This window comes from Myiozetetes cayanensis, unplaced genomic scaffold (genome assembly GCF_022539395.1).
Source record: "Myiozetetes cayanensis isolate MyiCay16 unplaced genomic scaffold, myiCay2020 scf6-25, whole genome shotgun sequence".
NCBI lineage: Eukaryota > Metazoa > Chordata > Aves > Passeriformes > Tyrannidae > Myiozetetes > Myiozetetes cayanensis.
This window is the reverse complement of record NW_026087853.1, coordinates 36,239,449-36,265,714: the sequence shown is the minus strand read 5'-3', so window position 1 is coordinate 36,265,714 and position 26,266 is coordinate 36,239,449. Positions and strand designations below refer to the sequence as shown.

Sequence of the window (26,266 nt, the reverse complement as noted above, 5' to 3'; positions counted from 1 at the left end):
ACTTGGTAGAACCTTAAATAATGAGATATCTGTAAAGCTGCAGACCTGTTGCAAACCAGAAGAAAAGGGAGAAAAATAGGACAAACCCTCAAAATAGCCGGACAGAAAAGCTTCTTGCTGAACCTGAGGGACAGTGTGTCAAGTCTACTCTAAGTGCTCCTGCCTATGCTGCATTGAAGACTGCAGCACTGGGGTTCTGCCAGACACTTGGAGGGAAGGTGTTGGGAGTGCGAGCCCCTGAGTCTGAGAGCTCAGCTGCTGGCTGGGAGTTAGTTAATGCCATCTTTGTCAGCAGTGGAGTAACTCTTGTAGTGGACCATGGGAATACTGTAGGATGCTTGGCTTCAGATCCTGCGTGATTTTTACCTTGTGCCACACTTGGTACTGAAAGACTAGTCAGGGCAGTGACGATGTTTGATGTTGCCAGGTCCCTTTGAGACAAGCAGCTGTTCAGCTGTACACAGAGTGCAGGTCTCCTGTACACGGAGCTTCTGGTTACTTCTCCAGAGTGCCATATGCTAATCCAACCTTCAAGTTACAAGGGGGTGGGTCACTGTTCTGTAGCCAGCTGCTACAGCCTTGGGACAAATAGAGATGAAATGTGATGCTTTATCCTACAGTTTCTATTTGAGGATCTGGCAACAGCAATAGGTCTGATAGGGCATCCTCCTTCAAGGCTCCAGGTACCAATGTGTCTGTTTATTCCCTGTGTTTCAACAGAAGCCGTGTGATATGAACCCTTTTTCCAAAAACTTCCTTTGTGCACTCTACTCTGTCTGGTGTGAGCTTGCATTCATCCCTGCTTCTGTGATTCCTCCTTTCTGTCAGGCACCTGGGAAGGACTGGACTCTGCAGCTGAACTCCATGTAGGAGTGTGCTGCTGCACCTCTGTCTTGCTACAGAACCCCCTGCCCCAGGAGGAGCAGCAATCTGTACTCCCTCTTGCAGCCTTTCCAGTGGTAGGACCTGCACTGAGACAGGCAGTACCCACTCTCTACACTCAAGGGTGAATCAAAGTTGAAGTCTGGTAGTCCCTTTGCAGCAGTTTGCTGCTTTTTGTAAGAAAAAAACCAAAACAACATCAGCCAAAAACCCCAACCAAACACCTAAAAGCCACAACAGAAAGCCTTGGCTTGTTTAGATTGCCAAATGGTTTTTGATTTTCAGACTGATTGGAGAATTTTTCAGGGAAATGGTCCAACTGAAATGAAAAGTTTTGGGAAATGTTTCACAAATTTGTTAGCAGAAATTCTGTAGAGAGAGGGAGTATATGAGTGGGAGCAGGTGCCTTCTCCCAGAACATCATCAGAGCAGCCTGAGGATCTCCTTAGGATGTGGGAAACGCTGCTTTCAGTTTAGCAGAAAACTGAAGGTGAGCTGGTAACTCTAGTCTTCCTTCCCTCTCCCACCTTCAAAATTGCAGGGTGGGGGCAGGAAAATCATAGAATCACAGAATTTGGGTTGGAAAGGAGCCTTTAGAGGTCATGAAGTCATACACATCTGGCAGTGAACAGGGACATCTTCAATTAGACCGGTTTGCTCAGAGCCCTGTCCAACCTGACCTTGAGTGTTTCCAGGGATGGGGCATCTATCAGCCCTCTGGGCAACCTGTTCCAGTGCTTCACCACGCTCATTGTAAAAAATTTCTAATTTAAATCTGTTCTCTTTTAGCTTAAAGCCATTACCCACATCTCCTATCACAACAGGCCCTATTAAAAAGTTTGTCTCCATCTTTCTTGTAAGTCCCCTTTACACAGTGAAGAGCCACAGCAAGGTCTCTGTGGAATCTTTCCTTCTCTGGGCTGAACAACCCCAGCTCTCTCAGCCTGTCCTTGCAGGAGAGGTGTTCCAGTTCTCTGGTAATTTCTGTGGTCCTGCTCTGGACCTGCTCTAACAGGTCTGTATCTTTCCTGTACTGAGGATTCCAGAGCTGGATGCAGTACTCGATGTGATGTCTCACCAGAAGTATGTTGTTCTGTATTCTGTATGTTGCTCTATATTTGGAATGATACTGAGAGTTTGTCCAAAGGACAGGAAGGCGTTTCTGAAAAAAACCAGTAATGGAGAAGAGGCAATGTATTGTAGCGCATGGGGAACAGACTTTATTTCTTTATATTTTTAGTCTGTCACAGGACTGTATGGTAGAGAAAATCACTTTGCTTCTCCAAGCTTGCACCTTTTTCTAAAAATAAAAGTGACTGTTTTCTGTTTTCTCCCTTACAGAGCTGTAGATAATAGGAGCTGGGTATTAAACAGATGACTATATTACAAAAATAAAATAAAAAAAAGGATGGTGTGAAAGGTCCTGTCTTGTACCAATCCTGACCTGTGCTAGTTTGGGCACTCTTCTCCCAACACCACACACTAGCCATCCCTCAAGCTGGTAGAGTCCACAAAGACACGCTGTGCTGGTGTTTGGAGCCTCTGCAGTGCGCTGCTCCTGCTGAACGTCACGCAGCTGGTTCCGTGAATGGGACATGAGCTCTGCTGATGTTGTGGTAGGTGCATGCACAGAAAGTTAAGGACGTGATTACAGCAAAGAACACCAGATGCTGCCAGCTCTACTCCTTCTGTGTCCTACTTTGTACCTGTTCCAAGCACTGAGCAAGCCTGGCTCTTGACAGAGAGAGAACAGAATGGGGCAGTGGTGGAAAGAAACACTCTCAGAATGGTTTTGTAGAAGGAAATTGGATGGAAGTTGTGTAGGTGTCTCTTCAGTGGTATATTTTGTATTTTCTTTCGGACATTAGGGTGCTTTTACATGCAATTTCTTTGATTACTTATCAAATTATCTTTGAATTCTGACCCTTCAGTACCACAGCATGGCACACGATTGTGTCAACTATACACAACTTTGGTGCTTAACTGGTGGTGAAGTTTGGTATGGTTTTTAGTGTAAGGATGAATTGCAGGACCCTTATTCTGGACCAAAGAAGGCTCCTTGCTTGCACTGTGCGTGCAGGCAACGTGAATGTGCTCTCTCCTCCAGTGATGGAAATCTTGGAGAGCGGTTTTCTTTCCGTATGTGATGCTGCAGTGGTGTGAGTGAGCTGTAAATAACGCTGGGTGGTGTGGGTAGGGTAAGTCTAGTTAAGGTAGCTTCTGTCCTGCTCTGTCTCAGAACTGGTGTGGCAGGTCCAGGCACTGCCTGTGCTTCTTGAGGGGCCAGAAGTATTAGCTGAGTCCTCAAGAACGTTAATGTTAGTGAAGACTCTAGCTGTTGCCAAAAATGTTAGTGATGAAGAAAGTGAGAGCAGGGAAATGGAAATGCTTTTGCTTTTGCAAGGCTGCGATGAAAATTCTTGTCACTGTAAAAGCACTTACCTGTCCTTGAAGCTTCCCTGTGATGGGTTCCAGAGGCTGTGAACAGGGAAAGGTAGGGCTTCTTGGAGGAGTCCTCTGAGTTTGTTGCTGTTTGGGTGCTTGACAAACCATATTAAGGAGAACTATATGGTACATGCTTCTTACTGCTGCCATCTTAATTCCAGGGCAAATATTTCAGTTCTCTCAAGAGGGAAGTGCTGTCATGCCTGTCACAATAGCTACAGCCATTGCTGTTTTAATGATTATATTGATCATATCTGACTTTAACCTGCCCTAAGAGAAATCCTGATTGTCCTCAATCCTTGAGTGTGCCAATTGGATTTTTAAATTGGGAGGCAAGTTAGTAATAATCCCATGTAGATGGCTGGTTTGTTACCTTGTGCTTTGATCTCATCAACCAGTATGTGATCAAAAGAGAAGTCACTATTTAAAACAAAAAGGGAGAGGGGAGAGGGGCGGGAAGCAGTCCTGTGGTGAGGGTCACTTGCAGTTTATGTGCAAAGAAACTGAAGCAAGAGAATAAGCACGTCTGCTTTCTTTAATAACAGAGCTAAACGCTCAGGTAGAGCTCTGCAAGTGGGAAGCTTTGGCAGGTTTGGAAAGCTATTCCATGCTAGTGAAATAGGGAAGAGGAGTGTTGGCAAAGCTCTTGCTGCCTTGGCTATTTTGGAACATGTAGGCCTTTTCTCAGCTTGAAGCTCTGCAACCCGCTGGGGTTTGCCCACTGAAAAAGGAGGGGGATGGTACAGAGCTCGAGTTCCCAAAAGCCTGTGTACCTGCAGGTAGCAGCCTACTCTCTTCTCTACCTGCTCTGTATCTCTGCAGCAGTTACACCTCCTAGCAACCAGTGCCTTGGTGCAGCAGCACGACTTGCTTGTGAGCCAAGTCCTGAGCTTGCATAAGAGTGAGGGGGGGGAGGGAGTGGGGACTGAATAGCAAAGTCTGGGATGAAAATGAGATACCAGCCGCCTCAGCTGAGCTCCACCCTTTCTAAGAATCTCAAAACAGGCACTGTGTCTCCTGGCAACCTTGACACAAATCATAGAATTTAACTTAAAAGAAGCACATACAGTCCAAACGATATATCCCATCACCAGGTATGAACAACAAGGAGTCAATCCTTTTCCTCTTCCTGGAAAATCTGGCACTGTAAATGGTCTTGGGTTTCACTTGGTGTCAGAAGGCAACGAGTTAAAGGGAAAGAGCATCATGCTAGGATAGCTAAGAAGTGCCAAGAAATGGTGTATTTTGTTTATTGTAAGCATGCCCAGAAGTGCCCTGACTATTGCTTAGGAACCAGTGTAGGACTTGGCCCTCCCTTCTGGGCTGTGCTGGAAGCTATGCCCTGCAACACACACACGCGTTGGCCTGTTGTGCACCTGAACCTGGTTCTTTCAGCTGGCAGTCAGAGACTCACTGAGCTGCTACCAGCTAATTTCTGGCCTTTGGAGTCAGTTGCTATGCTTTTGCAATGCTGACCTAATGCTTCTTAGTCTTGGGCTCTAACCTCACAACATTTCTCTGTGACAAGAGAAAAGATAAAGCTGGATTATATCACAGTTGCTTCTACTTCCAGGAAAGCTGTCTTTTCAGATCTCCTGACAACTGATACTCATTAGGTACTCCGAAGAAAATTTTCAGTGCATTTAAAATGCTGTGTATTATGCTGAGATACAGGCAAAGCAGAGGTAAATGTTCATCTTCCATTAAAGGCAGAGCTGTCACAAGGCTTCTAAAAAGATAGCACAGGCAGAATTAAACTTTGCCAATCTGGCAATATCTGAGCTGTTCTCTCTCTGAGAAGCAGGAGGGCTAGGACAGGGAGCTGGCAAGAGCTCTGGATGCTTGGGCCTGGGAGCTGCAGCAGGCTTCCCATGCATTGTGTCACGGGCAGCAGTTGTGGGGAGAAGCAGACTCTCCCCTGTCCCTTCTTTCAGCATCCACCACCCTTACTTTGTAGGGCTCCAAGTAGGCAGGGTTGGCAGGAGGCTTTAGTGACTTTCTGTGGACCTGGCAGCCTGCTGCAGCTGTGAGCTTTGCCCATGCCTAGAGGAGCAGAAAACTGACCATTTGAGCAAGTGGTTCTTTAAATCCATGCTTTCGAAGAAGCAGGTTTGGGGTTTTACTTTTTTTGTTTGTTTGTTTCTGACACTCTTACAGAGGTACAACATGGATTTTGCTTACTGAAGCATTCAGTAGGAAAAGCTGCTCCAGTTTCTTTGCCGCAGTGGGGGCTTTTGCTGCCTGCTCTGGAATGTAGGAGAGATCAATGATGCGTCGATGGGCACTGGAGGAGCCTGACAGAGCCTTACCCCATTTGTGACCATCCTCCCTAGGGAGATGGTGGTGGGGAGGGGGCTGGCAGACAGAGAGACTTAAATTTCATTACTTTTTGTTTTGCTCATTTGACTGAGGCCACTTTAATATTGGCTACATTTCTTGCTCTTGGTAAAACAGTTAAAGCCCTGAGGCCTAGGCCGTGAGCTGTCATTGTCATGTTTGTCTGCCCCAGATGATTAGTTTGATGTATGGATCTTTCTCCCTGCTCCTGAGTTGCTCAGGCACAATGAGGGAATACTCTGGCTGTGCATGCTGCTGGAAACAGAGGTGTTGGCCAATTGCTTGCAAGCAGGATATATTTTTCCTTTGGGACTTGATTTTGAAAGAAGACACATATTCAGCTTTTGAGGGTTTGTGGTGTGTTGGGAACAGCTCTTGTAGAGAAGTCGATGCAGACCTGAAGTGTAGAGCCAGATTTCACAGCGTAAGCCCAGCTGGGTCTGCAAATCTCTGCAAGGAGCTGCTTGCTCCCATGTGAGTGCCTTCAGAGAGAGCTCCCATCTTCTCTTGTTATACTGTTGGACTGAAGAGCTGAATTTGCTCAGCACTTGATGGCAGATTTGATTATTCTGCAGGAATTTTATTGTAAACTTTGCTTCCCTATCTCTTTCTTGCTTTTCCCTCTGAACTGTTCTTTGCCTGGTTTTTTTTCCCATTTTTTTTGTTCAGCTTGTCTTTCTTTGCACTCTCTTCCCCTATATCTGTCCATTTTCTTTTCTCTGAGGCCCTCCACTTGGCCTTTGTTACACTCACAATTGTTACTGGGAAAGGAAGAAACACCCTTATATATGGGCTGTGTATGAGTATAAATAAGAAAAAGTAAAAAATTATTGTCAGTATAACTAAATTCATAACACTCCAAGAATCGTTTTACTCTACCACTAATTATTACAGAAAAAGAAGGAATAAGAATGCATAAGGATAATTTTATACAGAAATGTCACAATAATTGTGATAATGCAGCTAAAATAGTAGTAATTTTCTGTGTTTCTAGTTGTTTTTTCTGGTGTTATGCTTCCTTGTGTTACTCCTCTGGATCCTAAAGTCAGTCCTTGGGGGTGAATCTTCAGCTTTGTAGCCCTTCAATACTGGGAAGAGTATTATGTGGGTGCTGCTGGATTCTTCCTGACTCCAAGGTCCAGCTAGGTAACTTTTTATGTTTGCCAACACACTTGCATATCTTGCACAGCTCCATGATGCTTCTGGAACTCATGGTGCCTTTCACATACATTGGATAATTTTTCTTTGTTACACCTAAAACCTGTTTAGTTCAGCTCCAGGTCTGTATTTCTTTAACAGACTGTGGGTGAGCTGTTCACAGCCGTTGGGTCTCCAACACCAAGCATTTGCCTCATCTCTTATCATCCTGTGCCTGTACTCCTCTGCACTGCATCCCGCATTTCCACTTCTCAAGGCCCCTGCTCTCATACCATGCCCGCATTTTTCTCTGCTGTGTCATCATGTTAGTTGTAAATATCTCAGTCTACATAAAATAACTGCTGGTCAATGTTGTTTATGTAAAACTATGGTTGTATTGCACAAAAGATAAACAGAAGTAAAACAAATTATCTATAGACACCTGGTCAGAGAAATTGCTGTTACAACTCAACCAAGTAAAACAGAGCTATAAGCAGGTCAAGAAAAGTTCAGAGCAAGCAAACCTCAGTACAGAGCTTAAGGCCTCTTGCTGAGAATGGCAAATCTGGGTCTGTCAGCCAGACACTGATAGAAGAGGGACTGAATCTTGGGAGCAAGTGGACGGGTGGAGCACAACTGGGAAGCAAGAGATCCCTGAAGCAGGTGTCTTGGCTGGTCTGTCAGGACAGATAGTTGTTATTTTCTCCTTGTCAATGTGTCTGTGACAGCTGTAACTTTGGGAAGAGACCTCAGCATGTGGAGACAGGTCCTGTCTCAGGAATGAATATAGTATGCTATGATTCTGTAGCATTCATCCTGGATTTGCATTCCCTGCCTTGATGCAAAGCTGTTCAGGTTTTCAGGCATGTTCTGACTGTTTGTTTTATCTCCCTTGGTCACACCTGGGACCAGCCAGCTTCTGCTTAAGGCTCTATTTCCTATTGCTTCTCAGTCATTCTTGTCTGCCTGATCAGCACATTTTCTTGTCTTGAACTATCTCAGTGATCCTTTTATTCCTCCAGCCTTCCTATCATCAGTTGCCCATTGCTCTAGCTCCCAGGGCTGCTGCTCATTTCCAGTATTCCACGGGCATTTGCCAAGAGTGCTGAAATTCAGCGTAGCTCTGCAACTCCTACTCCTTGCCCTGTTGATTTGATGCTTCATGTAGGTGTATTGCTGGCATAGCTCCCCTGCCCCTAGGGAAATGTGTGGTTTTGGAGAGAGGGAGGGAGAAATGTGGACTCTGAGTAGTCAGCCATGAGCTGTATGTATGCATGTGTCTGTGTATGCCTACATATATGTGTGTGTGCACAGGCGTTTGTCATCGGTGCTGCAGGTCTTTTGAAGCTTCTCAGATGTACAGGCTGACGGACAATTCATTTTGTGTAAGTGCAGCTGCCACTTTGCCTGCCTTCGTTTTACCACCTACCTTTGGTGCAGCCTGGAGGAGAGGTGGAGTATTCTGCAACACAGCAGAGATGGCCTGTCCCTGGTTCTTCTAGGACAGGGTTTTATCGCTGGTTTCTCATTCATGAAGTTTTTTTTTTTTCCTCTCCTGGCTTTGAAGTGTTGAAGGGAATGAGGTTGTTTTCAAGGTGAATTTCCTGCTCAGTCACTGGTGACTAGGCAGCCGTGAGCCATAACAATTAACTGGAATCATTTTAATTTTCCTTGCAACTGTAATGATTCCCAGTTAGTAAGCTGGTTTAAATTTCGTGGTTTTCCTCTGAGCCCTTTTCTCCCCTTTGTTTTCCCCATATGCATTTCTTGCCCAAGTCTTTCACAATCTCTGTCTGGCTTACCTCTTTGCCCCCCAGAAAAGGTACCTCCTTATTGTGCAGCTCTGTGGAAAGCCATCACTCTCCCGAGGGCACTACTGCCATGTCTCTGGCTCCAGTGTGGCTGCTCTGGAGTGTACAACTTATCTGGTGGGAGACAGCACCCAGGCTGTCTTTTCTCTCTGCATCTGTTTCTTGCAAAGCGTTGTCCTGAGTCATCACCCTGCCTTATGTTTGCCCAGTGTCAGAAGGGTTGCCAGTTTTAAAAATCCTCCTCTACTCCTCTTCTCTGCCTCCTTAAAAAGAGACTTTGAAATAACCAAGCATTGGAGATTTTCATGCTAAGAATTTTCCACATGCAGTAGTTCTAGGGAGGTTGAGGATATGTTCCAGTAAGATCAGCTGGAAATCACTGTAGCCTGTCCATGTGGACAGGCAGCACCTTCACTCTGGGAAGAGGCAGGAAGGGAAACTTCTGCAGAGTTTCTCCTCTGTGTTCCTGGTAAAGCTGAAAGTTCAGTGGTGCCTGTGTGTATTCAAGAAGAGAGGCCTGGGCTGTTTGGTGTTGCAGTCACAATCTCTGTTCCATATCGGATCTTTTTAAGTATTTTTAAAGTGTTCGGGGTGCCTTTTCAGATCTGTGCATCTGTTCTCTGCCATCTGCAGCTTGAAGTCAAGAGATACAGCTGGCAGGTTGTTTTAAAGATATAGTCTGGCAGGTGTAGAGGGGCTGTTGAGAGCAGCCACTGAAAGCTAGCTGTGCACAGCAGAAGTTTGTGTTGGCCCTATGCAGGGCAGGAGCTGAGGATGAGCTTTCTGGGCACTCATCCTTGTCCCCCTCATCTGCAGCAGGGCCTGTACAGGTAGACAGGCACAAACCATGCTGGCAGCAGAAGATCATGAGGATGGCAGCATCCGTGCTAGATGACAGGTAGAAGCAAGTTGCCTGCTTTTCTGGATGTCATCAGATCACATAGGCATTGGTGAAGTTTTTGCAGGGGACTCAACTTTGAGGCTCAGTCAGTGGGATGGACAAGGTGAATTCAATAAGCTGAAATGATGATGAGAACCAAGGCTGCCCTTGTCCCTTTGGGGATTATCCCTACAAATCCTTCTTGTCAGTTTAGCTCTGCTGCATTGTAGACTCAGTTTCCTGTGCTGCTCTTCTTCTTGGGTGTGGGTGCTCACTGGTTTGAGATATCTCTGAATGTCAAATTTCTGGAGGCTGAGAGAGTAGTCTGGACAAGTATCTTAAATATGCTCTATTATTCCCTAGGCCTGGGCTGTTGGAGGCAAGATACTGGACTTTAGTTTGGTCTGGTTCTTCTGTGATTTTGGGAATGGAGCGTGTTCTGTGGTGTGTTTGAGCTCCCACTCCTGCAGATTTGAGGTGCCCTGCAGCCTTTTAAACAGAACAAATGTGCCCCTGGGTGGCAATCAGAAATTTCTGCACTATTAGTTTAGTGACACTAACTGAATCACAGACATTCTTTTTTATGGTGGGTTTCTTGTTCAGTATTTGTGCTTTTTCATTAGCCTGCACTGGTTTTTGAAGTGTGAATTTAGCTGTACCTCTCAGGCTTCTACCTTTCCAGTTCTCTCCATCATGGATTGGTGCAGGGAGCTTCGCAGGCTCTTCTGCTCAGGCAGTGACACCCATCTCTTAACCTCTCAACAGACAGATCTTTCTTCTCAGCATGCATGTAATTAACACAGCTTGCATGAAAATACCTATTCAGTTACATAGTCAGTGTGCACATCCTCTCTCATCACTGTTAACCCACTCCTAGTACTGGCTGTGAATTAAAGAAGCTTTCTGGCAGGAAGAGTTGCCACATAGAAAATTAACACCAGCTTTTGTAGACACTGCTTCACTCTGATTGAGCTTCCCTAGGCAACCAGTGCAGTGTAAAAAAGATGTTGTTCTTATCAAAGTCTTTTTTTCCCATGCATTTAGTGCGTAGGAAGCTATTGCACTCTCATTTGAATAGCTTTGGGTGTGGGGAAGAAAGCAGAGAATGAGCCAGAAATTGAGAAATGGACCAATTTCGAAGGGATGGGACTGTTTGCTCTTTTCATTTATTCTTGCAGTGGCATGAAAGGAATATATTGTGTGGGGGGGGAAGAAAGCCAACATCTGTTTTGATGTCTTAACAGAGTTTTCTTTCCTCCGTACAGTGTCCTCTTTATAGCATAGGCTGCAGGCATTTGAGGAAGGAGGACTTGACACGGGGAGTCTGCATATAGTCGTGTGTCCGCACAAGACAGGGCAACGCTGGGTTGATGGGTAGCTTGGAAAGGAATGCTATCATAGCCTTTTAATTTTCCCAATCCCTTTGGAGTGGGGGCCTGCAGAGGAAGGAAAGAGGAAAACAGACTTCTGCAGAAATTTGGGTTTTATCAGCTTGCTGAAGAAGGGTGAGGAAAGAGATGGATGGGGCAAGGCAGCTGAGAACAGAGGGATGGATGGGGAAATAGGAGGAAAATGAGAAGAGTAAAATGGCCAGAAACTATGATTTTGGTAATTGCAGGAGTAAAGTTAGTAGGAGAAAAGTCGGCAGTAAAGGGGGCGGGAGCTGCATGGAGTGACCCACTGTTGCTGATTTAAGGAGTCAGATACTTTGCGTAAATGTGATACTGATGTCTAATTCTTCTCCATTCCTGCTCCTATATTTAGCCTAGGGAAATTGCTATTTTTTTTTTTTTTATATTTTTGAGTTTTTTTCCTTTTACTGGAGCCGATGGAAACTGCTGTGAATTTCCTGCCCACTTCCCACCCTCACTTTTTATCTGCATATATGGTATACAGTTGAGAACATATAAGATAGGGCTGTGAATTCATGGAGGTTTGGAAAGCTCTGCAGAGAGCATTTCTTGTTGGCTGATGCAAATGGGCTCTCTGATGGAGAGTGCTCAGGTTGTCTGCAAAAACCTTTGACATCACTGTGAGAACTAATTTTGTCCTTTCCTTGCGTTACCTGAATGTCCCACAAGAAAGATGCATATATCAAGAAAGATTTCACAACCAAGTTGTTTATAAAGGCTGCTTGCATCAGGAAGGTGTACTTAAAGGTTGTGGAGTGGCATCACAGACCTAAAAATAATACCTTTGAATGCATGTACCATTGCCAATGGCCTCTGCGGGAACCAGCATGAAAACAAACAGGACACTTGATCTCAGCTGGCTGATAGATGGTTTGTACAGCAGTAATTCACGCAGCAGAGTTTCTATAAATGTCTTGGAAATCAGAATATACTTGGGGATTAAAAAGTTGCTGTGGTCATCAAGCCCTGCCTGCAGCTGCAGGGGAAGCAGGGTTTGTGCTGAAATAAGGGTGCTAACAGTTTTGACTTTCTCAACAGCTAGTGTGTGCCAAGCTCTGTATGTCCCATGTGAGGTGTTTCTGGAGCTAGTCTTAGTTTGCATGTTGGCACTAGCATTTAAAAACATCTCCAGACAAAAGTGTCCTGAGAACTTGATTTTGCTTTGAAAGCTTCAGTTTGGGAAAGGGGTGGAGTGGGTGGAACAGGTGATGTGATCATGGTAGAAGTGCTGGTTTGAAGTACTTTGCTTGGTCTACATCTGCAGTTGGAAGCTGGGAACAAAAAGATCAGTGCTCTCTTCCCTTGCATTCTTTCCTATCCCTCTGGCTGTAAAATACTGAATGCAGTCTTATAAAGGAGCAGACAAAGGTGGAGGATGGAGAGATGGGTGTATGCTCTTGTATGCAATTAATTTTCCATGGTAATTATTTTTATTATTTTAACTGCTGTAAGATTAAAGCCAGCATAAACAGAAAGGAGTAGATACTTTGAGTCTCCTGAGGGCTTGGTAGCCTTACTGGATTGGAGGCAGTGTGAAGTGGGTGGGTCAGCAACCTGAGCATTCAGTGTCTCCATTCCATGTATTTTACTAGACTGATTTCCTTTGCTAAGACAGAGTATTGACGGGTTCTGAGCTTTATTATTTGGGAAGCTGCTGCAGGCTCTGCTGGAGAATGACTTCTTGACTGTCTGGGGAGGAGGAGCTGCTGTGGAGCCACACTGAGCTCAGCTGGGTGTCTGAGCAGGCAGGTTAGGCTTCCCTGTGTCATGGAATTGCTTATGTTGTAAAAGAACTTGAGGTCCTTGAGTCAAATCATTAGCCTAGTACTGCTAAGTCCACCACTAAACCATGTCCCTGTGTGCCACATCTACACATCTTTTCAATACCTCTGGGGATGGTGACTCAACTACTTCCCTGGGCAGACTTCCCTGGACAGTTCCAATTCTTGACAACCCTGTCTGTGAAGAAATTTTTCCTAATATTCAATCTAAACCTTCCTGATGCAACTTAAAGGCATTTCCTGAACACTCAAAAGAGATGAAAGAACTAAAAATAGTTTTGGCTTGTTGAGGAAATGTGCTCTCTAGGGTGGAATGGACTAGAAACCTTCTCAAGTATTTTGAGAGGAAGGCAGTTTTCAGACTTGGATGCTCCCAACTCACAGAACAGTATCTGTGCCCCACTGTAAGATTGATGGTTTATGGTCTGACATCTTGCTAAATAAGGTATCCTTGGAGTTGGCCGAAGTCTTCATTGCCCTTGTGTATGGCAGACAGGAGAGGGATGCTGGAAAATCAGCATGGGACAGCATTGCAGTACATAGCTTTTGTTGGGTAGCGTTAATTTAAGAAAGCAAGTTCAGAAGACTAGTTAATCCTAATGACTTTATTGGCAAGAAGGTAACCAATCAGTAAGTTACAGTAGTTATTAGCTGATAAATGAACATATCTTGTTTCCCTGAGCCTACAAGTTAAAATTACTGTTTCATGGCCTAAATCAATGATTGCTGACCAGTAAGGAGACTCTTTTTTCAGTGATTTATTCAGCCCCACCCCTCCAGATAGACCTTATTAATTAGGGTCAAACTCAGTGAATCAAGCATGGGGTTGTCTTAAGAAAAAATTAAAGTATCCATGTTTGTGACGGTTGCTCTGGCACTAGCAGCTGTGTGGCTTTTGGAGTGGTTTGTTGACTTACCTTTTTGTGTGAGCTGGATTTTACCTTCCCTGTGGTATCTGGACTTGGCCAATGGCTGAAAGTGGGGAGGAAGCCTCCCGGCAGGCAGCCTGCACTGAGGTGCAGTTGGGCTAAAATCCATGATTGTAAGTGGCCAAAAGTTCTGTCCTCTTAGTTAAAAGGTAATAATGGCAAAGCTTTGTGGTTCAGTATGCTATTCTAGGAAGTGTTTTGTTTGCTTGCCTGGTTTGAAGACTGTGGTTTGTATTTTGTATCTTTCCCGTGTTTTTTAAAACTGTGTTCACTTCTCCAAAGTCCTGTTTTTCTGCAAAATTCCTCACAATAAAACAGAAACTTAAATTTAAGAGCTGCATAGGAAAGTCTTTGCCAAGATTGTGTCTTTCCTTTATTCTTTCTGTTTTTTTGAAGTTATTTTAAGTACAATTCATCCCTGTTGTAACTCAGCAGGGTTTTGGTCCATTAACCCCATCCAACTCCACATAATGGGGTTTCACTTTGCTTTTCTGATTAGCTGGAGGCTCTGGATTAGATAGATTTTCACATCTGCTAACTTCCTGTTTCATATCTTGTGATTTGTGAGGCTTAACCTTCCCTGACTTGTTAATGGATCACAAACCACCTGCTTCTTTACACTAATCCCTCAGAAATATATAGCATAGCTTTGACTTGAAACACTCCAGTTTGGTTCCCCAGGGTAAAAAGCACGAAAGGATCAATCCCAGTCTGGACAAACCTCTTATTTACGCTTTCCCTGCTCTTGTACAAGATGATGTCTCCAACTGTGGCTGTCTGCCTTTTAACTATCAGGAAAGTTTGGTGCCTTTAAGTGCCTTGGTCTTCAGTGCATGAGTGGAGAAGAGTAGGGGGAATGGCTTGGCTGGAGAGAAGTAGAGTAGTCTAATGGGGGAAGAGGGCATGTCTCGTGAATGGTTGGATATCTGCTTTGAGCTAGCATTGTTAATAGAGTGTGGCAGCTTCACCAGGGACTCTGAGCTCTAGGTATTGGTGTGTCAGTCCTCTTTTCTGCTCTCTTTCATTTTAAAATTTATGCTGCTTCTGGCAGTATAGCCTGGTCAGACTCAAGAAAAGGTCATCTGCCTGGGCTAGGCGAGGAGAAGCTGGAGACAGTGCAGGTCCCTGTCAGTCCTGAGCTATGCCTGCAGCACTCCCAGCTCTGCCTGCTGCTGGGGATGTGGAGGGGGGCCTGGAAGGATGGGCAGCGTGGTGCCAATGTGTGCCAATGTGTGCTTTGTCCTGTGCATGATTGTGCAGTGCCTGTCTGGAAATGTTGGTGAGGTCTGTAGGTGAGGGTCTGCAATAGATTTCTGTGACGCTTTAGCTTTTAGCCTTTCTGCGTGGCTGCTTCAGGTGGGGTCCTCTACTTGTCTGTCGCGCATGTTTTTCCCTGTGGCTGATGTCTGTAGCCTGGCATGTCTTGCAGGCAAGCCCCAGTGCGATGGTGACATGAGTGAAGTCCCCACCATGGCAATGGCTGCTGGCAGTGGAGCAGGGACATCCTGCAGTGCTCCCCTGGCACCACAGCAAAGGAGGGGCTGGGACTCTCCGAACTCTGGCAGTGTTTTCTAGCAGAGGGACAGGCAAAAAACAGTTTCTGTTTTAGAGGTGAAGTGAGAAGTAGGGCACAAGGTCATCAGAGAAATTGTTTTACCTCCTTTTATTCACCTAACAGCATTTTTAGTTACTGGTTGTTACTGCTCTCTGCTACAAGACAAATGCTGTTACATGAAGATTTAAAAATGGTGTTTAGCATTTTGTGGAGAGTGGGGAAGGCTTCAGTACCTATGACTGCTGTAGGCTGGTTGTGATGGGCTGAGACGCTGAGACAATGTGCTAAGGGCAATATTAGTGGGAAGAAGGGCCTCTTTTTCCCTCCCCTCCTAGTCAACAACTGTTTTTGCTCCCAGTGGAGGTGATTATATTGTTTACCTGGAGTTTACTACCACATGCTTTTGCAGTTCATCTTGCTGAGAGGTTTCTGCAAGGCCCCTAAGCAAGTTGCTTATAGCAGATATGGCCCTTGGATCAGTAGTTTTTTGGCATCACATGCCTCACTTCTCAAAGGACCAATCACTTCTTATGCTATACTCATCACAAAAATGCAACCTCTCTACCTCCCCTTCTTCATCCCCTGAGAGCTTTTCTGAAAGATTCCCTCTTACTTCCTTACCTCCTTACTCTGTTCTAGGCACGCTGTTTTGATGCCCAGTACATAGGGTCACCTTTATGGCAGGGGGCATAATCCATTAGGCTGTTGCACAAACTTCCATGGTCAACCTTTCTGTCCAGCTTGAACAATCAGAGACTCAAGGCTCACAGGTGCTGGAAAGGTAATCATGGTACTAGCACATGGTACTCCTCAGCATGGGAGAGACTTGTAATTCCCCTCTGGAATGTTCTTTTCCTTTGTGTTTTCTAGTTAACCCCAGCTCAGTTCGTGAGATTAGGGGATGAAACAGCTTTCTGGGGCTGCTTTTGCTGCTGCTTTTTCAGCAAGGATGGCTCTTTGGTTATCTTTATGCACATGGTCATAACATCTCCTTCTGTTTTTCTATTTCCTCCATCTAGGTGTGTTGTTGTGCTGTTCAACCCTAGGAAAAATAAGCAACACCATATTCTAAACAGTTCCAGGTGAGTGAAGCTTTAAGCTGGACTTGATTTCTGTAGGAGGTGAATTCAAGGCTTTTATGGCTTGAGTGCAGTGCAAGAGCTGCTGTTGCCTCAGACTAAATCCCCTCAGTAAGAGTTGCCTTGGGGACAGGCTGCCTGCTGTTTTGACTTCAGCTCCTTCTAGTGTGAGGTGCTCTTGCTGACAAGGTACTTCCTCATAAACATTGTGATCCCGTGAGGAACTGCTAATGGGCATGACAGGGAGTACATCTTAGTAGAGCTCCATGGTATCTAACTTTTTTTTCTCCACCTAAAACAATGATGTCATTATTGAAGCCAGCACTGGGACATGGTCCTGCATCTGGAATAAAGGCACAAAAATGAACCTCAACCTTTGGAGCTTTTCCAGTGCCGTAGGCTGCTGCTTGAGACTTGGGCAACAGGGAATCCTCATGGCAAAGCAAAAATCATTATGTCAGGCTATTATGGATGATTTTAGGCTCTTTTCAATTCGTCCCAACCTACTCCCTAGTCATGATGTATTGAAATGAAATCATATGTTGGAAATGTTTCTCAGTGTCATTTTCTCTGTTTCAGGAAAACAATTACAGCACTTGCTTTCTCTCCAGATGGCAAATATTTGGTTACAGGAGAGGTAAGTGTGAGAGGAGAAAGGGCACACCTTTTCCATTGTACTTTGAAGCAGGGCAGAGGGGCTTAGAAGAAACAGACCATCAGTTTCAATGTTGCATCAATGTTCAGTGGACCTGCTGGGTTAGGGGTGGCATTGGGCAGATTTCAATACATTATCTCCATCAGCTTAGGGGATGGATCTTCTGGACTGGCATCTGTGGGCTGAAGGTAGAGTGAAAGTAAGTGGAAGGATATGCAGCATGGCTCTACATCAATAAAGAGTACTTGGATAGTCCTGAATCTTGGTCTGAGTTTAGCATTGTCCCTTTAGGATTTCAGGAAGTAACTGAAGCCAGTAACAGCTTTGTGGAAAAAATGAAAAGTGTGTGTGGAGTGGAGATTTAGGAATAGTCACAGAAGATACTGGTGTCTGTGGTTTGGCATTGTATGTTTGGCTAGGGGCAACAACTGCTTCCTCTTTCCAAATGTGCCCAAGGGGGAGAATAAGGATGAGTGCACTGTGTGTCTGTTCTGCATTAGAAGTTCAAGACATGGGCTGTGTCATGAGGCTGGAATTGCTGGATGTTAAAAATCCACAGAAATGCTACCACCATATGGTTGGGCTCAGATTGCTCTTTTGTGTGATTAATGGCAATTTACCACTAGTCTCTGTGTAAGACGTGGGGAGGGAGCATGTGTGAAACAGGTTCCCTTCTGAGCCTCAGCCACAGGGAAGAGAAGTATGTCACAGTCCTGTGTTGGAGCTGTCAAGACAGAGACCTCTTTGCTCCAAAGGTCCCTAGTGCGGTCACCGTAATTGCAGCTGTCATGTCTCTGCGGGGCTTCAAAGCTGGGCTTGAATCCTGCATGGATCAGACCAAGGGTAGAAACAACAGTGGGGTTTTTTGGGTGGAGGCTACCATGACACAGAAAAAGTAAGCACAAATTTTCCATCATTAGATCAGAGACTGTTGTTGTTATTGACTTCTTAGTGAAAAACATGAGGATTTATAGCTGTAATATGTTTTAATGCCTCCTTACTCTCTAGAAATCTTAATGTAATAAACTCCAAAGGAAGTTCTAATATGTATGATATACATATTTTCTTCATGGTGTTCAGTTTTAATGTTTCTGATGCCTTCTTTTATTTTCCTTTTTTTTTGTTTGTTTGTTTGGTTTTGTTTGGTTTTTGTTTGTTTGTTTTTGGTTTTATTTCTGATGCTCAATTCCTTTCATGTGGGGTAGGAATAGTGGTAAAAAATGAAGTGGGTATTTTCTTACTAACAACTCAAACTTTTCAATTTTAAACTTCATTTTTATGGGGTAGATGACAAATTCAGATTAAAAAAAAACCATTCCAGTTACACTTGAATGTTTTGTGAGGACTTCTTCCCCCCTCTTTGTTGCAAAACATGTCTCCTCTGGCCCTGTTGTAAAAGCATTTCTTTTTTCAATATCCTCCCACGTTTCTGACATTTGAATTATTGCTTAGTGTAGCAGTGTCCCCTGCTGGTGTCAGCAGTTGTGTCTTAGTTCAACCTCTGTCCCATAGGGAAATGATCTCTGAGTTCACTTTGTCAAACTCCCTTTTAGCCAACCTCATGCTAATTGTTCCTAATAACACCTTAGTTTGCTGCGTGGATGGCTTTTCAGGGAGGAGAGTATGGAGGTTAGTCCTTGACCGCCAAATATATTAAATGTCTTTTATATATTTCAAATTCATAAGAAAACAGATTTTTTTTCCTTTTTTTTGGACTGTTATTTTTTATTTCTTCTCGTGGAGACATAGAATCCTTGTCCATGGGGGTCACACAAAGCTCATTTTTGGTGAGCATTTCTTAAAAGATGAAATGCAAATTCAGTTAATGAAGGTCTTGGACCGTATGCTAAGATACTGGGAAATATTTATATATATGTATGTGTTTAAGTACAGCAATTGCTTTGAAGAGCAACTGATTCAGCTCATTGTAACATCTTTCCAGCCACCTTGAGACCTGAGCTCTGCCTTGCAGGAGGGAGAACTGTACCAACTGCAGTAAAATCTGACCACGGTATTTTTCCAGGTCACGAGCAGTTGCCTGGCAAAGCTTTTGAACAAGGCAGTTAAAATATGCACAATTTTGAGTTTTTAAAGCTTTGACTTTTACTTGTGATGAGACTTGCCTCTCCCACACAATCAAATGACTTACTTAAAACTGATAAAAAAGGTACCATTCTACCATGTTGCCATGGTTATGTTATCTTGCAAGCTACTGTTTTGACAGACTTCAGTGTGAAATCATGAGCAGTTATTTGAGTAGGAGTTGCCCATCAAGCGCATTTTTTGGCCAACATTTCAGCTTATCTTGTGCACCTTGTTTAAATTTGGTTTAATAGCAAACAATTAAACAAAGTAATAGAATTGTCTGGCCGAAGGTGCTGAGTTGGCATTTCTGTTCCTCTGGAGAACAAGCATACAAACAGGCTCTGTTCCATCAATGTCTTTTTTTCTGACATCACCCAGCCCATACTCTTTCAGGCAGAATTCATCCCTGTGTTACTTTGTGACAGAAATGATGCTGCTAGTCTCTAAGAGGCCTCCCACAAATGCAGTGTGATAGTTATCGAAACAGTCATGTCATGTTTTTGTGTGGCATGACCTGGCTTGATATCTCAGATGTCCACGTTTTGTTAGGAGCAGAGGATGTGAGGGCCTTTTGGTTCACTGAGTCTAGAGATAACAACCTGTTATAATCCTTTTCATAAGCAGACCATGAGTTCTCTTTACAAAAATCAGAGATTTGCATCAAAAGTATTGTTCTAGTCCGTGGCTGTTTTGTGAATAGCACAAGAAAAGGATTAAAGCAAGGGATATTTTATTAATACTTTTGGACAACTGTTGAAATGCATGTACTCCTTAGGCTGTCAGTCTCCACCTGGGCTTTAAAGAATTAAAGGAACCTCTAAACTTTTTGTGAGTGCACCATCTAGACATCTTTTTCCAACCTCCTCCATATGCTCAAATCTGTCAGAACTGACCTCAGGGGTTACATTTCTTTTTCTCTGTCTGTTCTTGTCCCTTCCAGAGCGGACACATGCCAGCAGTTCGGGTATGGGATGTGGCCGAGCGAACCCAGGTGGCAGAGCTCCAGGAGCACAAGTACGGTGTGGCCTGTGTGGCCTTCTCCCCCAGCTCCAAGTACATTGTTTCAGTGGGGTACCAGCATGATATGATTGTCAATGTGTGGTCATGGAAGGTAAGTTATCTAGGAGACTGGGTGGATCACAAGGTGTTACTAAATTAGAAAGAGTTTCCAGTTTGACTGTAAACTGTTTCAGTTTCATCTTGCTTTCTGCTTTTTTAAATTCTGTAGTAATTGTTTGTTTTTTGACATTCACAGACAAAGACAAATTTACACACGAGAGAAAGCTATGGTTCCTCAGGGAAGTTCTAAGTCACTTCCATGAAGGGATATTCTTTATATTTGGAGACGTTTGACATTTTGCTGCCCAGCCAGAAAAACCTGGACTTTGAAACCTTGCCAAACCGTTGTGCTGTTTTAGAAGCTTATTAAAAACTAATTTATGAGGTTGAGGAAGGAAACTCTCATCAGCCAGGGATTTCTTTTGTAGTGTGGTGGATGCTCTTGGCCTGTTTTTTTTTTTTGTTATGGCAGAGTTTGTCATCCCACTCTGATCCCATCCTTGATGAATGGGAAGAAGAACATAGGGAATTCATAATGGGTGAAAGCTGATGAAAGCCCATGTCCTCTAGTAAACATTTAAGCATTTGGTTTTTGTAGATAAGAAAATAAACATTTCTTGTCAGTAGGCTTGGAGTCTTTGTACTAATAAATGCTAGGCACTTATTCAGCTCCTGTTACCTCTTCAAGTGCTGTAACACTCTCTAAAAGAGATGATTTAAAAAACCACATAAATGGATTTGTTAAATGTCACAGGATTATTGAATCATAGAATGGTTTGGGTTGGAAGGAACCTTGAAGATCATATCATTCCAACTCCCCTGCCATGGGCAGAGACACCTTCCACTAGAGCAGGTGGAAATCCCTTCAAAGCCTCATTCAATCTGGCCTTGAATATTTCCAGGGATGCAGCATTCACAACTTCTCAGCTTGTTCCAGTGCCTCACCACACTCACAGTAAAGAATTTCGTTCCAGTGCCTCACCACACTCACAGTAAAGAATTTCGTTCCAGTGCCTCACCACACTCACAGTAAAGAATTTCATTCCAGTGCCTCACCACCCTCACAATAAAGAATTTCTTCCCAACATCTAATCTCAATCTATGATCTTTCAATTTAAAACCACTACCTATCACTACACTCCCTCATAATGTGTATGCCTCATGTCTCCTGTAGATCCCCATTAGGTACTGGAAGGCTGCTATAAGGTCTCCCCAGAGCTTTCTTTTCTCTTGTAAGTCCATGCTCATTTAGTATGTTACTCTTTTCATCACATTTCCTGTGCTGTAATTTAAGATCTCACTGTTGCCTTCTACATGAGCTGAAATTTGACCTTCCTATTTTTTCATGAAGCTGAACTGTGTGTGGTGATAAAACCTAAGTGTGTATGTCAGTGTTGAGATTTGAGTGCTCAGCCTTTTGGTTCTTTACAGTTATACAAATGAAAGTAGTGACTTGGAGAGGGCCGCAATGTGTGCCACATATGGGACAGTACAAGTAGCTTTGTTTTCCCTTATGCAGGTTTTTCTGTTCACTGTATAATTATGTGTCTGAGAACTTGTGAGGTAAGGACTGTCTCACTCTTCTGTGCTGAAGAACACACACTTTAAGCACACTTTAAGCATACACTCCAGACTGTGACTATCAGGAAGTCCAGCTAGCCTTTATTTTGCAGGCTGGACACCACAACTAAGAGACTTTACCTGACCAAAGTCAACAAAGACAGAGAGACCAAGATGTGAATATAGATCTCCTGAAGCATTTTCCAGCACTTTTAACCACAACCCTTCTTCTGTCCTCTGTGCTGTTGCTTTGATTTCCCTGTTTTTCCTGGCTGGGAGACAGTCTTTTGATTGTGGTGGAAAAGAAAACCCCTGTTGTCTGTAGGGTTTCCTTGCTTCACTAAAGAAAGACCACAGCAATGATCGAGATGTTAAGGTCTGCAAGGGTCCTAAGCCTTTCTCTGTGCACTGTCTTGAAAGAAGTTATGATAATTGCTGTCCCACTTTTCCTCCAGTCTGGGTTGGGGGTCCTCCATGGTGACAGTTCAGAAGCCTAGATTTCTCTGTTGCTGGTTTCTTCAGTTCTGTCAGCACGCAATCTGCTGGGGCCCTTGGAGTGAAGTGGTTTGTGTACTGAGGGCATTGTGTTGGGAAGACTGGAAGCAACTGAGTCCCTAAAAGGAAGGGTAAAGGAAACAGAGCAAGGATGAAAAGGGATGCACTGTTGTCAGCCATGTGCTGCATGGTTGCAAACCCACCACAGACAGAGGGGAAATTTTTTTATTCTCACTTCTGCCATTCCCTGGGGAAAGACAGTGGGAGGAAAACTGAGCGATGATATTGTGAACAGGGAGCTTCTGCTCTCTGACCATTTTGCATCCCGTTTTCTGTCCCTGTGTGTTCTTACTCCTTTTCCCAACTCACTGACATTTTGAGGTGCATATTTGAGGTATAGCAGATCTTGCTCTTTCCCTTCCAGTCTTTTTGTATTTTGGGTCTTTTGATAAAGCATCATGTCTTTAAAGAAAATAGAGAATTTATGGAAGAACCATAATTTGTGGAAGTACTGTTTTCCCTGTGAAAAATACCTGTTCCCCATCTTGAGTGCTTTGCCCTCATTGCTGCCTGGGGGCTGACAGAGCTCCTCCTTGTGCTGGCCTACATATGCATTTGCTGTTTAGGAAGGGAAATGGATTTGCTCTGGGCTCCTGGTGATTGTGAAACCAACATGTTTGTTATGGCTCCAACAGCAAGTTCCTGCAGGCATTAGTGCCTGCTGATTTGTTCTGGATCCCATGGAAGTGGAATCGAATGTAAATGTGAATTGTACTGTCTGCCAAATCAATGTTCCCAGTTAATGCTGGGGAGGTCGTATTCAGAGGTGAATGGGGAATAGTTTGGGCCTTGTCTTTTCTCTGCTGCAGTACTTGTACTGGATATGTGCCTGTAATTGAAATTAGTTTCCTCTGCTTCTGAGCAAGGAAATTAAGCAATCTAAACAATTATATTTCCAGAAAAACATCGTAGTGGCAGCCAACAAAGTCTCAAGTAAAGTGACAGCTGTGTCATTCTCAGAGGACTGCAGTTATTTTGTCACTGCTGGAAATCGACATATCAAGTTCTGGTACCTGGATGACAGCAAGACCTCCAAGGTGAGAGAAAGTGCATCAAGGCTGAGCTGTGAACAGGCATTTCCATCTTTACAACAGGATAGATTTTCCCCAGTGAGCTGTGGGAAGTGGGAACTCTTTTGATTTTCCTAGGATTCAAGAACAGCCCTCCACCCAGGCTCTCAAGTCTCAGTCTCTCCATGGGCTGATAGCACTAAAAGCTTGTCTTACCCTGCACTGGGGTAGGGGCATGGCTCCTGGAGTTGCATAGCAGCATACTTGTTCTTTTGTAGTCACATATACTGAAGGACAAATAAACTGGAGAATAGCTGCAGTCATTTAACTCCTTGGAGCACAGAGGTGGGGAGAGCTGTATGACAATTGGTGTGAGCATCTCAAAAGGTTGTCAGTGTCATTTTGAAGTGTCAGCCAAAGTGTTTAAACTTTTAACTATTCTGTTCTTCTCTGGGGAACAGAATCCACCTATGATGATCTTTGTATGCTCATGAACAGCTGTAAATATGAACAGCAAGTAGAACCTTTCCTTGTAGGCTGTTGGCAGTTCTTTTTTGAGTTGCTTCAGCACTTCAAGGCTTGATGTTCTAAAAAATTACTGTCTGCCTGAAGTGCCTTGCTCTGTTTCTAACAAACTGTTTTTTATTGGTAGGTCAATGCCACAGTCCCCTTGCTAGGTCGCTCAGGATTGCTTGGAGAACTGAGAAACAACTTCTTTGCGGATGTGGCTTGTGGAAGGGGCAAAAAAGCTGAAAGCACCTTCTGTATCACATCCTCGGGCCTGCTCTGTGAATTCAATGAAAAAAGGCTGCTAGACAAGTGGGTGGAGCTGAGGGTGAGTTTTACATCCTCCTATTCTGCAGTGTTTGTGCCTGCTGAAGCAGAGCAGGAACAAGAAATAATAATGACAACCAGCAGTGAAAGTAATTGGGCCTCTGCCACTCTGTGATTTACTCTGGAAGGCCAGGCAAAAATAGTATTGCTTCTTGGCAAAGGGGTTTTATTAATCATTGAGGCTCTTTCATTCGCAGGCTTCAGCATTACAGCTACTGCTCTTCTGGCAAAGCAGTGTCCTTATGTGGCTTTGGCAATCCCTGCATGGTCCCTCCTGGCTTGGCCTGGAGAAGTAGTTTTAGGAGGATTCTGATTTCTATCAGAACACTCTGCAGTGTCTTACTTGGCTTGTGCATCTCAAATGCAGGTTCTGAAGGTACTAGTTGGTTTGGCTGTTCTAAACCACCAGGTTGGCCCATAGTTAAGAGTTTGATCATGCTTATTTTCCTTTCAATTGAATGTAACATGCCCACCTGAAAGGATCCAGTGTATTAAAATCAAGGGAAGAATCCACACTTTCACTCAAATGAAATGCCTCTTCTTTTCTTTCCTTTCCTCTCTAAAATCTGCCTTTCACTCTCGCTCAGAATACAGACAGCTTCACAGTAAGTTGAAAAAACTTTTTGCATTGAACTCATTCCCTTTTCACCACACTTCATTTTGTACCACTTTCTGCCATTTGTACAGATCCCAAAGGGAGGGGAAGAAAATCCATTTTTTTCTTTTCTTATCCCCTTGTGACAGGTAATGTGTTGGTGTGCTAGTACAGGTGAGGTGCTGCTTGCCTGCCAGTGGTGTTGAATGTCACAGGAACAAAAGCAATGTTCAGAGTAGGACTTAGCTGGAGCAAATGTGTAGCTCTGCTGACCTCCCATCACAGCGGGTGGCAGAGGAACTGGGCTTCTTTTTAACCACTTGGAATCTGCAATGGACCTTCGCTGAGAAGCTCTTCAGAAAGGAAAAATGGATTTTTAGGCTTTTCCTTACTCCCAGGGCTCGACTTCACTACAGCTTTTCTGACCATGACTCCTTTGTCTGTCAATTCGCTGTTCTCCCTATTGTGTATCTGGCGACCTTTGAGTGTGAGCACATTGCTCATTTGTCTTCTTGTGTGCTGTGTCCTCCTCAGACCACTGTGGCAAACTGCATCTCTGTGAATCATGACTACATCTTCTGTGGCTGTGCTGATGGCACCGTGCGGATTTTTAACCCTCTGAACCTTCACTTTGTCACCACACTGCCGAAGCCACACTTCCTGGGAACAGACATCGCGAGTGTGACTGAGGCCAGGTATGGTGGAGAAGGGTGGAAGGGAGCAAGGGAGGGTTGTAGGAGTTAGAACTGTCCCCCACACCTTTGCTGTCTGGAGCATGCTCTTCTTTATGGATTAAAATTGGCAGCCTGTTGGAGATCGCCCTGAGCTGTTGCAGCCTTGCCATGTATGACTGGGTTACAGCCCAAAGATGGTTGCTGGACTACGTAGATTGTCTTGCTCCTTATCTCCCTGGAATTGCTTGGGTTTGGTGGCCTTTTGGCAGTGGTTGCTGTGAGCAGGCAGGCAGAGGGCACAGGATGCTGTGGCTCACTTCAGTTGTTCCTGTACCATGGGACATCCTTTGCTTATCACTGGTAAGCGATGAAGACTCTCCTTCGTACCAGTATAATGATCTTGTTAAGAGATGCCCAGGCTCTCATGGGGCACTTTTTCAAAGGCTCCTTTGCAGCCTAAAGAACTAAATCTACTATTGTCTGTAGTCTTTCTTCTCCTGCAACCTTGTGCATTCTGTTTTCTTGTTTTCCTACCTTGTCCCAGTATATTCTGCCTTGGTTTTCTATTTCTTACCTTCTGAGGTGGTAATAATGATTTCTATACAGTTCTGTCTGCCAGCTTGCAGCGGCTTATGCTAGAGACAGCCTTTCATGTATTGCTGTTTGCCAATCCTGGTTGGAGGCTTTCCCAGTCATTTTCTTTCATTTCCGTCACTAGTGGGGAAAGAAGTCTAAAAGTGGTATGAATTCACCAGCCATTATTCCACTGGATATCTGTAGTCTCCCTGTCTACAGATATGTACTCTAAACTTTTCTTGGGAACTTTAGGTAAAGAGTCAAACAGTTCACTGTATAATCTTCCTCCAGAAAATAAGTGGGAGATAATGATGTTCCAGTAAAGAGTTGAAAAAGGAACTCTCTCAATTTAAAAAACAAACAGTTTCTAATAGTGCTAAAGTCAAGCAATTGTATACATGGACCCTTTAAAAAT

The 26,266-nt window shown here is 44.1% G+C and overlaps 1 protein-coding gene across 5 annotated transcripts in view; it reads left to right on the top strand.

Annotated features, from left to right (window-relative positions):
• MAPKBP1 (mitogen-activated protein kinase binding protein 1) overlaps positions 1 to 26,266 on the top strand; it is a 101,368-nt gene that overhangs the window by 36,273 nt on the left and 38,829 nt on the right. For 4 of the 5 annotated variants that reach the window (XM_050336999.1, XM_050337001.1, XM_050337003.1 and 1 more), the window contains exons 4-10: positions 16,189 to 16,251; positions 16,828 to 16,885; positions 19,929 to 20,099; positions 23,062 to 23,199; positions 23,825 to 24,007; positions 24,594 to 24,611; positions 25,136 to 25,296. In XM_050336999.1, the coding sequence (XP_050192956.1) occupies positions 16,189 to 16,251; positions 16,828 to 16,885; positions 19,929 to 20,099; positions 23,062 to 23,199; positions 23,825 to 24,007; positions 24,594 to 24,611; positions 25,136 to 25,296 (792 nt within the window). The remainder of the gene's footprint in view (positions 1 to 16,188; positions 16,252 to 16,827; positions 16,886 to 19,928; positions 20,100 to 23,061; positions 23,200 to 23,824; positions 24,008 to 24,593; positions 24,612 to 25,135; positions 25,297 to 26,266) is intronic. The other variant, XM_050337002.1, reaches the window with a different exon arrangement.